Here is a 13,123-nt window from a genome sequence, read left to right on the forward strand (position 1 = left end):
TATTGAAATAATAAAAAGGCATGTGTAAATGTAAATGTAATTTTTATTATTACCATCCATTACCTTACATTTAGAGTAAATATTGGAAGTGGCCGCCATCTTCTTGAATACAAGCTTCAATTCTTTTTACAGAGTTTCTTGCAACTTTTTTCAAAGTTTGTGGCTGGATATTTAATACAGCTTGTTCAATATTGATTTTCAATCAATCAAGTGTTAGTGGTTTGTTGCTGTAGGCTTTTTCTTTGAGGTAACCCCGTAGAAAAAAATCCGCCGCAGTCAAATCTGGAGATCTTGGTGGCCACAAGCCTCGACCGATAACACGATTATCAAAGAATTCCTCGACGAAATCAGAAGTTGAACCTGCGTAGTGCGATGTCGCACCGTCATGTTGTAGCCAGCAGAGTCTGTCTTCCTCTTCCAACAGTGCGATGAACTGAAATAAAATATCCTGATATCGTTCTGCATTAATGGTATACTCGTAAAAAATAGGACCGATTATTTTCTTCCGCGATATCGCGCACCACACGCCCAACTTCTGCGGGTGTAATTGTTTTTCGTGATAAACGTGGGGATTTTCAGCACTCCAAATTCTACTGTTTTGGCTGTTTACGTAGCCGTCCAAATGGAACCGTGCTTCATCTGTGAAAAATAACGAATCTATAACATTAATTCTCTCACGCAGAAATCGACGGAACCGTTGACAATATTGTAGCCGTTTTTCTTTGTCGGGCTCAACAAGTCGATGAACCGTTTGAATGCGATAAGGTCGTAATTGTAATTGTTTGGTCGCCCGATGAACAGTTGATTTAGACAAATTAATTTCAGCAGACAAACGTCTGATCGATTTATTTGGCGAGGCGAGTAATCGGTCTTTGATTTCAGCGACCGTATCTGTATTCAACACTGACGCAGATCTTTTGTGTTCCTTGTTATTAACAGAACAGGTCTCTCTAAATTTTGCGACTAACCTTAATACTGATGTTTTGTTAGGAGCCGGTTTATCTGGGTACTTATGGCGAAACAATTCTTGCACTGCAACCACTGATTTCGTACTGAAGTACGACTCGACAATGAAAACACGTTCGTCTAGCGAAAACACCATCTTGTCTCTAGCAATACACTGAACGTTATGATTGCATTGTTGTTACTATTGGCAGTGTTCTACTGCGTCGCCGCGATGTTCATATGTTGAACTAGTCCATTTCAGTAACGAGTAGGGGAGTAAGCTTGACTTGAAATTTCATGAATGAGTGATTGATGGGTTGCGTTTTATATGGGACACCCTGTATATTTTACGACAGCTTATGGTAACTTTCCCAAGTATGGTGAAGAAGCATATTCATGAACAACGAAATAAGTACGATCAGAAAACATGTATTAAAGTTATAGAAAAATAAATAAATAAAAACCAGCCTATAAAAATCACTTAACAAATTGGAGAAAATTTATACAAATCTAATGTGAACATCCTTGTACGCCCATTAAATTAGATGTACACGCTTTTTACAAAGAGGTTAATAATTATTAATAAATCAATATATTTAAATTTAAAAAAACGCTTACAAAAATAGGAAATGAAGTCGGATCCGAACCGATGTGCCCTCCTCTTATACGATCAAAATATTTCATTAATTAAAATTTTATTTGGCTATAACTCTGGAACCAATGTAAATAACTATCACTTATGATATATCGGTGAACACTGTCAATGAGGGTTTATTACTGGAGTCAAGAAAAAGTCCAAAATCCAAATTCTGTTTGGATTTTGGGCTTTTTGGACACTTTTGGTTCAGTCGATTGCAATCAAAAGGGGAAGCGCACAACTAGTTGTAATAACAGTCCTAAATCCAAACTTTCAACATGCTACGACTAATCGTTTTTGAGTTATGTGAAATACATACTTACGTGTACGTACAGACATCACGTCGAAACTAGTCAAAATGGATATTTCCGTTGAAATTTGACAACCGAAATTGTTGGCGATTTTAACACTACTTTGTACAAGGAAGTAAAACTTGCATAGGGCTTTGTCCAAATTTTGTGTTACTCTTAATTTATTCATAAACGGTATTATTTAAAAAAGTCACTAATGAATTTGTGAAATACACACATATTAGGAATTTTAATATATTTTCAAGTAGGGCATCTTTGATGCATTATAGAGCGTTTATTTTCAAAATAACCGATTTTTCTTCTGAAAAGATATTCTCAAATAGTTTTTAAACATGTAAAAAAGATAATTTTACGTAATTAAACAAATGACTACTCTTGCTGATTTTGATTAATCAAATTTCATCAGTTTTTTTATAAGAATAATGAATTCATAATATAATTATTATTATTATTATTGTATCATTCAGTAAATTATGATCATGAACGTCTTCAATCATTTTCAACGAACAATTCGTTATTGAATTTAATACGTATGTAAGTGTGTGTACATTTTTTATTTCCGATTTTTATTTTTGTTTGGATTAAGTATCATGAGAGGATTGCAAAAATACATAAATGGCCATCGGGTTCACATCAAAATGGCCACCAAAATTAAAATTTTGTAATAATCATAACGGAATAACGGTGTAAGCTAGCAAGTTGGTTCAAACGTGCTAATTTAAGGTTTATTAAAACGCATAATGAAAATAAATATCAATTTCGTGCATCAATTTTAAGACCCCAAAACGGCGGAAAAACTAACTTTTTAATAATTGAAAAAAAACAATTCCATAAAACCCCTAAAACACGAGATAAGAAATAATATTAACTTAGCGTACGTATCGTAACTAGAAGTTAGAGATAATAACTTTTTTTAGAAATTATTAATAATTGAGAGAATAGTTACAGTAATAAGAATGTTCGTCTGGAAAGTCTTACTTTTCAGTGATCACTTTTCTGGAGTTCACTAATGTAAAAGGCTGATTATGAAACTTCAAGAATTCTCTCTCTTAATAAATGTTATGGCTTAGGAAACTCTAAAATTATTGTCATTGTTCTTTCTCTAATGTCTAAATATTAATACTCTTTTCTTTAAAAGAGATGTGTCAGTAGATTATATATATTTTTAATTACACTGCTGATTTATAGAATACTTTATTTATTTAAATTATATAATAATTTGTCAATAAATATTTTTTAATTATTTAAGAACATAATTTAAAACAATACTGGCAGGCCTGTAATTATTTACTCCATAGTATTTTATCCTTCTTATCAGTTGGCTTAATTTTTGACAATTTAGTTTACTATCTAATTTTCTTTCTTTCTTTTTCCTGTTTAGCCTCCGGTAACTACCGTTTTAGATAATATTTCAGAGAATGAATGAGGATGATTTGTATGAGTGTAAATGAAGTGTAGTCTTGTACATTCTCAGTTCGAACATTCCTGAGATGTGTGGTTAATTGAAACCCAACCACCAAAGAACACCGGTATCAACGATCTAGTATTCAAATCCCTGTAAAAATAACTGGCTTTACTAGGACTTGAACGCTGGAACTCTCGACTTCCAAATCAGCTGATTTGGGAAGACGCGTTAACCACTAGACCAACCCGGTGGGTTTACTATCTAATTTATGCTCACCGAAGGAAATATTTATTAAATGGAGAAAACCTTCCTTCGATAATTTTTTACAAATTTTAATTATCGATTACCGCCTCAATCAATGATTCTAACATTCAGCGTATGCTCCACAGAGGCAATTTGAACACATTTGTTGGCAATTAGAAAATGATTGGCATCAATCATATCACTGCCAATATAAAAAAAGAATAATAATAATCATTACTGTCGGCTTTAAACAATTGATTTTTAACCTTAATTTTTGTATTTTATTTATATAAAAAAAAAAAATAAATAAAAGCCGAGAGTAAAAAGGATTTAGAAGAAACAATGAACGGCATAGATGAAGTCCTACGCAAGAACTATCGCATGAAAATAAACAAGAACAAAACAAAAGTAATGAAATGTAGTAGAAATAATAAAGATGGACCACTGAATGTGAAAATAGGAGGAGAAAAGATTATGGAGGTAGAAGAATTTTGTTATTTGGGAAGTAGAATTACTAAAGATGGACGAAGCAGGAGCGATATAAAATGCCGAATAGCACAAGCGAAACGAGCCTTCAGTAAGAAATATAATTTGTTTACATCAAAAATTAATTTAAATGTCAGGAAAAGATTTTTGAAAGTATATGTTTGGAGTGTCGCTTTATATGGAAGTGAAACTTGGACGATCGGAGTATCTGAGAAGAAAAGATTAGAAGCTTTTGAAATGCGGTGCTATAGGAGAATGTTAAAAATCAGATGGGTGGATAAAGTGACAAATGAAGAGGTATTGCGGCAAATAGATGAAGAAAGAAGCATTTGGAAAAATATAGTTAAAAGAAGAGACAGACTTATAGGCCACATACTAAGGCATCCTGGAATAGTCGCTTTAATATTGGAAGGACAGGTAGAAGGAAAAAATTGTGTAGGCAGGCCACATTTGGAATATGTAAAACAAATTGTTAGGGATTTAGGATGTAGAGGGTATACTGAAATGAAACGACTAGCACTAGATAGGGAATCTTGGAGAGGTGCATTAAACCAGTCAAATGACTGAAGACAAAAAAAAAAGAGAATAAATCTTGGAAAATATGTCAAAACTAGAAATTAAGTAATCAACGCATTTTTAAAAAAAATAACATTTTCCTTTTAGAAACGCATAATTTTGTAGAGCTTCACCGATATTGTATACCAGTTGAAATTACGGCACACTTTTGAATAATGCACTCCAGCGAGGAAGATGGGTCAAGCAATGAGGGTATAATGATTCTTTAAAAGCAGGGTTACTTGATATTTCTTCAGTTAAATCGGCTCGTTCATCACCTAAAATTACTACTGTCAAGTACACCTATACTAGCTGTTTTAGTAAATTAGTAAGAGAAATTAGTATGAACTCTATATGAAATAATTCAAGTAGAAAAAAGAAGATATAACTAAATTGCCAAAATGAAAAAAAAAACAATATAACAATCAGCTTAGAGTACTTGATCGAATCTGAAATTTATTTTTTACCATCACTGTTATGGTCAGCAAGAGAAGATTACTGATTAATTATTAATATACTGTGGAGTTGTACGAGCATTTATTCCGCAGACGATGAAATGTTTTAAGTGTCAACGATTCGGACACAGCAGCTAGATGTGAAGCGCAGGAAATATGCATATGTGGAGAGAAAACCCATGAGGGGGACCCATGTAAAGACCCTCCAACCTGCGTTAACTGTAAAGGGCATCACAATTGTCGTTCAAGAAACTGCCCTACTTTAAAATTAAAACAGCGATTCAGGAAGTTAAAACGCGTCAGAAGGTCAGTTATCCTGAAGCGAAGAAGATTGTTAATCAGCGTACACCACGACCATCGACTTCTTATGCAGAAGCATCGGCTGCCCCTTCCACATCTAAAATTAATGTGGAGCAGTTGCTTAATACGATGGCACCAAGTCTTGCGACAATGATTGAAAGAATCATTGATTAAAAGATTGAATCGACTCATCGGATGGAACAAACTAAACATGAGAAGGCTCACTCTCCGTATGACGCCGTTGACATGAGAGACGCACCAGCGCAGTTTAAATCACCAGCTAAACCTTCGATTACTAAGCCACCAAGTGAAGTAAGAATAAAAAATCTTGACTTATCTAGCAAAGAAAAACAGATCACTCCGTCGTCTAGTCACAAGCTTAAAGAAATGGTGACAAGAAAATCTGAATCTACGGAAATGGAGGTGCAACTTATTATTGAGAAACCACCAGACGTAGAGAATATAAAACCTGTACCAATAGAGCCTCTAAAAGCGCAAAGATTAGCTTTGGTGAGAGCATCTATTTCAGCTGGACCCAGTACTGCAGTAGAGATAGAGTCCAGCTCATCCGCCGCGGTGACTGCATCGCTTATTAGTTTAGATTCCCTAACAAAGATGCTAACAGCACCGACGAAATTTCATCAACTGACGTCAGCCGCAGAACGTCACTGGCATCCGAAAGAGAGGAAGACGATGCCATGTCTGAGGCCTCAGATACGCTGTCATCAGAGGTTGAGGCCGTCAGAAGAATGGAGAAACGGTGCAAGAAAGGATGGCCGAAAGGAAAGCCTAGAAAGTAATATTCTGGATTCGAAGTTAGAAGAACGTAAATTTTTGAACATTTTTTATTCATAAGAATATGAATAATTGAACCTTTTTTTTTATTTTTTATTTTTTTGAAGTGGGATGGGGCTAATGACCAAAGTAGTCGATGCCCTAAAAACCTCAAAAAAAAAAAAAAAAATCTTTGAATAAGGTATTTTACTGCTTGTTCACTTATTTTATTTATTTATTTTTATTATTATTGTTATAATTGAATAAAATTAATCTCTATTGAAGTTATATAAATATAATATTTAAACTACACTTACAGAGCAAGAAACATTTTCTCCATTACATAGCATAAAAATAGCTAAAAAAGTAAAAGTATTGAAAAATAATCATTCCAAATTTTGTATAGGTATATGCAGAATTTTTTATATAGTACTCTAGTGAGAATTGTCTTCACTATCACGCAAAGGTAATTCATTCATTTGAGATTAGTAAAAATGAAAATGTTATTCAGTGAGAACTCTCTTACTTAACAAATAATTCACACTCTGACGATTCCCTTTTTTCGAACATGTCTACTTGCGTTTTAATAAGTAAACTTTATTCCACCACTAATTTTCGGTAAAGCTAAGAAATTTCAATTTCTAATTGAAATTTACCTTAAAACAACTGAAAGAAAATAAATAATTTTTAACTACTAAGAATGTGAATAATTGAACCTTTTTTTTTATTTTTATTTTTTTTTTGAAGTGGGATGGTGCTAATGACCAAAGTAGTCGATGCCCCTAAAAACCTCAAAAAAAAAAAAAAAAATTATTGATATCTGTGCAGCTTTGTTGAATGAGTACTAGATATTTGAGATCTTTTTTCTTGTACAGAGGGGATATGCGAGCTGCATTCTCGCAAAACTGTTGTGCAAAATCAAGATGTGCTTAATAAGAATCCGATTTCTGTTAATGTCAAATTTGTTAAAGCGATTTGATAATAAAATTCTGGCCTAAGATAGTATCCAAAATCCGAACGCATTGAATATGAACTAGCCAGATGGCCTACTAAACTGACGTTCCCCAAACAAGAAAGCACTAATAGTAACACTATGTTCCAACCCACCTCGCGTCGAAAATTTTCTCGTAGAATCACGAAACTAACCAATAAAAAAAAATAAAAAACATAAAACCAAAAAATATTTTCACTACATTCAACAACAACGACATAAGATATTAAAGAAACAAAAAATCGTGTCCTTTCACTTAAATTATACAACCTCACAACAATCAGTAATTAACAAAATATTATTTAATAAGAACAGAAACTAACATGTAAGCCTTTATAAACGATAAAAAATAAAAGTTTTTATTTTTATTCCCTGATTTAAAAAAAAAAAATTCGTTTGGAAAAATTAGAAAAAGCAAAATTTTATGATTTCTTGTAAGCTATTAGGCTATAAGAGAACTTTATTACGAAAAATTAAAAGGAAGTTACGAGGAATATAAAAACATAAATAAAGAATTTACTTCTCAGAAAACTGAAGTACCTAATCAATTTGAAAATAAATACTCGTAAAAAGAAATTCGATTTTTAATTTAAACAAAAAAGGTTAAAACATGACAGAAATATCATAATGTTAATCAGAAACCTTATTGATACAAAAAAATCAATTGTAGAAACAAAACAAGATAAATAAAATTAGGAACAGTTAAACAGAAACGAGACTAATAACAATTTTTTAAATTAATTAATTTTTGTAAAAGCAAAAATGCGGAGCCCTTTCACATTCAAAACTGAATTTAAAAATTAATTTTTTCTTTCTTCTGGAACAACAGGCTGACGACCAATTTACAGTTTCTCAGAGATGATTTTTTGTAGCATTTGAAAACGCTAAATATGACCGGGATCCGAATCCAGAACCTTTCATAAATTATCTTGCCTCGGTAGAATTGAATTGTATAAAAATTTAACAGCATATAGATTTAATTTAATTTTAGTGTAATCTAACCTAATCTTTTGGCAGATTCTTTTGTGTATATTAAGACGTAGGAAGCTGTAATGAGATTATTTGAAATAATATTTTATCTTTATTTATTCGAGTAAGATTTATTTTTTACTTAATTCTATATCAGTCGGTTTCCCCGAAATTTAAAGTAATAATATGGGTTTTTTCAATTATTATATTGCACTACAATGGTTTTCATAATATCTTTAAGGGTATTTCAGTGTTATATTCAGCTAATAGAACATTTACTAAAATAACCTACGAAATGGAAAGCCTTATCTCATCTGGTTTTACTTCAATGACTGATCATCAATCTCAGACGTAGCTTCAAATATCTTCCTGCATCAAACTTTACATAAGCCTCCCTGCTGTCAGTTTACTTCCTAACCACCACATTTCAAATCTCGCAAAATCGAAATCCTTGCCTTATCAGTGAATCAAAGCGAAACTGATTTATACGTTAAAGCAAAAACTATAGCAACTAAAATATCAGTTTTACCGGCTTATTTCTATATAATTAACCTTTCAAAGCCGGTAACAAAACAATAATTATTCTGGCAGACTGCAGGGGTTGATTATCCTCAATAATTTTTTTTTTTGTAATTCAGATTCAACTAAAGATTATGTGTGTAACAAAATTTTTCCATGGGCTTAAAATTGTGTAGGGCATGGGAAATTTTGTGACAGATTATTGCTTTGATCACATTTTAATGTAGATATGTAAAACATCACTGGAAAGTTATTGGCTTGAAAAGCTATTTTGCTGGAAAAGCCCAAAATATTTTCATTAGAAACCCAAAACAAATGAGTCTTTTAAAATCATAAAATACGTTTAAAATCAAAATTTTGTTTGTTTTTCAATGGTTCAAACATTTTATATGTAATTATAGTTTTCACAAAAAAATAATGAAAATATTTAGATATTTTTTTTGTGTCTGAACTGTCAAATTTTACATTCGCATAAACATTTATTTTTAATTATACTTAAAAGCTTTGTATATAGAATTACACTCAAAATACCACAAACGAAAATGTCTATTTTAAAAAAAATGTGTATTTTCCGTAAATTTTCTTATTCATGGTTCTGAATAGTTTAAATTTCACACGGATTGTGTTTCTACTTTTAAATCCTATTAATACGATTTAGCATTCAAAAAATTTATAAAACCTGGAAAATTACATAAATAAATCTCAAAATTATTTGAAATTTTCCATTTCTATTGTTCAAACAGTTTCAACTTGTTTGAAAATCAAATTTAAAAAAAATCCAAATGGTTTTGGATTTTTTTTTTATAGACCTACTTTACTTAATAAATGCCAAGTGAATATTTGCAATTTTGATTTAAGCAACTAAAATAATCAATATTAGATATTCGCTGAATTAAATATATTATAAACGAATGGAGTTACCCAAAGAAAAGTAAACAATATACCGGTAATGTATTGACCACCTGTTAATTTACGTTACAATCCATAGTCTTTCTTACGACTATGACGGATAAAAAAATGAACCTAATTATGTTCATTGTTTAGTCAGTCTTTGTGATGAAGAGGATAAAATAAATGATGAAATGGTTTTAAAAAAAATTTATGTTTATATGTATACATATATAATTACAGCTTTTTTCTTAAATATTTTTTCATCTGTTATTCCATTAAAACAAAATTTCTTTTGATTCTGCACATGCACATCGAAAAGTACCTTTTTGTCGCTGGTAGAAAAGTGAAGACGAAAGAATTCAAAACCAACTAAATTAAATTTTTTTCTGCCTATCCTTGCATCCTTTTAGTAGTAGGCTACTGCATACTACTAAACAATAGTGTCGTAATAGTTTACAGAAACTTATTGCTATAAAATCTAGGAACTACTAGAAAAGTAGTCTTACTAATAAAACTTGTATGGGATCAGGTCCCGTTCACTACCATTAAATAATTTTAAGTTTAATGGAGTAAAAAGCTATTGAATTCGATAAATAAGTTTATTAGATTCGGAGATATTATTCAGGAATCTTAAACGTTTTCGTTTATCTTTTCACAGTCTTTAATCCTACTGCGTGTGTGCCTTTAATTATTAATAGATAGGGACATCCAAATACTAAAATTTTAATATGTTTAAATTTTGATAAAATACTAAAAAAAAACTACCTTAAAATGTGACCAAATAAACATTATTTAAAAAAAATATTTTTTGAAAATAAATATTCAAAGTTAGGTTTAATTACTATGAACTCATAAGATGTTAAGAACAATCTATTTTAGTCATTGCTTACCAGGGCCCGTTCCATCATAAGAAAAACCCTTCACGAATAACGTCGTCTCATCCACTGCATAGACAGTGCCACGGATCCCATGTGCATACTCTTGTAATGTACCTATCAGACGTCCATAATACGGTGTGGCTGATCCTGGCCTGCCTTCTCCTGAAAACAGTAACAATAAAGATAAAGTTTAATAACAGATTGATAAACGTAAATAAAAAATAATACATCACAGAAAACTTCACATTATATTCTAAAGGAAATAGACCTACTTTACTTAATAAGAGATAATATTTAAGAGAATATTTAAGAGAGCATTAAAAGATTTAAATGACAGAAAGGCTCCTGGAATAAACGGAATACCTGTAGAAATACTGCGCAGTGCAGGTGAGAAAGCGATTGATAGATTATACAAACTGGTGTGTAATATTTATGAAAAAGGCGAAGTTCCATCAGACTTCAAAAAAAGTGTTATCGTCACGATACCAAAGAAAGCAGGGGCAGATAAATGTGAAGAATACAGAACAATTAGTTTAACTAGTCATACATCAAAAATCTTTATTAGAATTCTATACAGAAAAATTGAGAGCAGAGTGGAAGAGGTGTTAGGAGAAGACCAATTTGGTTTTAGGAAAAGTATAGGGACAAGGGAAGCAATTTTAGGCATCACATTAATAGTAGAAGGAAGATTAAAGAAAAACAAACCAACATACTTGGCGTTTATAGACCTAGAAAAGGCATTCGATAACGTAGACTGGAATAAAATGTTCAGCATTTTAAAAAAAATTTGGGTTCAAATACAGAAATAGAAGAACAATTGATAACATGCGCAGGAACCAAACAGCAACAGTAATAATTGAAGAACATAAGAAAGAAGCGGTAATAAAAGGGAGTCCGACAAGGATGTTTCCTATCTCCGTTACTTTTTAATCTTTACATGGAACTAGCAGTTAATGATGTTAAAGAAAAATTTAGATTCGGAGTAACAGTACAAGGTGAAAAGATAAAGATGCTACGATTTGCTGATATAGTAATTCTAGCCGAGAGTAAAGAGGATTTAGAAGAAACAATGAACGGCATGGACGAAGTCCTACGCAAGAACTATCGCATGAAAATAAACAAGAACAAAACAAAAGTAATGAAATGTAGTAGAAATAACAAAGATGGACTACTGAATATGAAAATAGGAGTAGAAAAGATTATGGAGGTAGAAGAATTTTGTTATTTGGGAAGTAGAATTACTAAAGATGGACGAAGCAGAAGCGATATAAAATGCCGAATAGCACAAGCGAAACGAGCCTTCAGTAAGAAATATAATTTGTTTACATCAAAAATTAATTTAAATGTGAGGAAAAAATTTTTGAAAGTATATGTTTGGAGTGTCGCTTTATATGGAAGTGAAGCTTGAACAATCGGAGTATCTGAGAAGAAAAGATTAGAAGGTTTTGAAATGCGGTGCTATAGGAGAATGTTAAAAATCAGATGGGTGGATAAAGTGACAAATGAAGAGGTATTGCGGCAAATAGATGAAGAAAGAAGCATTTGGAAAAATATAGTTAATAGAAGAGACAGACTTATAGACCACATACTAAGGAATTTTTTCAGAACTTTATATTTAACATTAGTTATGTCGGAAAACGGAGAATTTTCTTGGAAGTGAAAATGTAATTGTCGAGTAAATGAAGATGAATAAAGAGTAATTTGCGGTTACAATATTATAGATTGCCCTATTGGTCTGATCTATTTTATGTTTTCAACAAACCATAAAATGTTAAGAGAATCTGAAATAATTCATAATAAAAATGGGTTTATTGTAATTACAATGAAGAGCTACAAACAAATGAATTATATTAATAAAAAGTTAAGTTAACCTTTTTCAACGTGATTACCAAAGCTGAAGGTCAACTTTCTTTCTAAAGCTGAAGGTCAACGATGATTCACCTAAATTTAAATATGTAGTAGTAAATCAAAATAATGCGAATTAAAGACAAATAACCACAGAAATCTTGATAAAGTCATTTTACAGCAGCAAATTAACTTGGATCATAGTTTTCATTCAATATATGGCTTTTAAATTAAAAATAGAATATATTGTTTTAAATTAAACTTTACTAGCGACTACCTGCAGTGCAACGGCATGCAATATTAGCTTCGATGATCAACCGAAACCAATTAAACACATCTTTGATGACTGGCATTTTATCCTTCGTATATATTTCCATGATATTCCTGAAACATTCCACGAATCATGAAACATCAGACTGTAGGATACAGCTTACATCTTATTCAGGATCCAGTTAAAATTCTGTTTTTGTGGCATTTTCACATTATAGATAGGTGAACGTGCACGCACGATAAAAAAATATTTAAATTACAACTGCGGAAAGAAATCCGTTAAAACTGTTAGAAAAAGTAAAGACGGTCAAAATAAAGAATAGTAATAGGTTAACTGCAGTTTACGAGGTGAATTTCTAGTTCGTATAGTAAGAAAAGCATAGAATTCTGTTGGCATAATGGTAAATGTTTTCACTACACAGCCGGTTTCCTGTGGTGAGCACAATGAAGGTGGCATATTTAGATTTAATTATCGAGTAATTTTCGATGATCTCGGCATGCTGATATTAATAAATATATTCTGCTCAGTAGAATATTCAATAGGAAATCACGTTACTGTTCAGATTTCTTAGCAGTTAGCTTGTCAAACGATACTTGTTATTTCATAGAACAAATATAAATTTCTGGAATTTACTCATATTAGATCCCC

At 31.5% G+C, this 13,123-nt stretch overlaps 1 protein-coding gene across 1 annotated transcript in view; it reads right to left on the minus strand.

Annotated features, from left to right (window-relative positions):
• LOC142318065 (protein Skeletor, isoforms B/C) overlaps nt 1–13,123 on the minus strand; it is a 395,343-nt gene that overhangs the window by 220,997 nt on the left and 161,223 nt on the right. The window contains exon 2 of the mRNA XM_075354590.1: nt 10,372–10,521. Coding sequence (XP_075210705.1) covers nt 10,372–10,521 — 150 coding nt within the window. The remainder of the gene's footprint in view (nt 1–10,371; nt 10,522–13,123) is intronic.

This window comes from Lycorma delicatula, chromosome 1, assembly GCF_047948215.1.
Source record: "Lycorma delicatula isolate Av1 chromosome 1, ASM4794821v1, whole genome shotgun sequence".
Classification (NCBI taxonomy): Eukaryota; Metazoa; Arthropoda; class Insecta; order Hemiptera; family Fulgoridae; genus Lycorma; species Lycorma delicatula.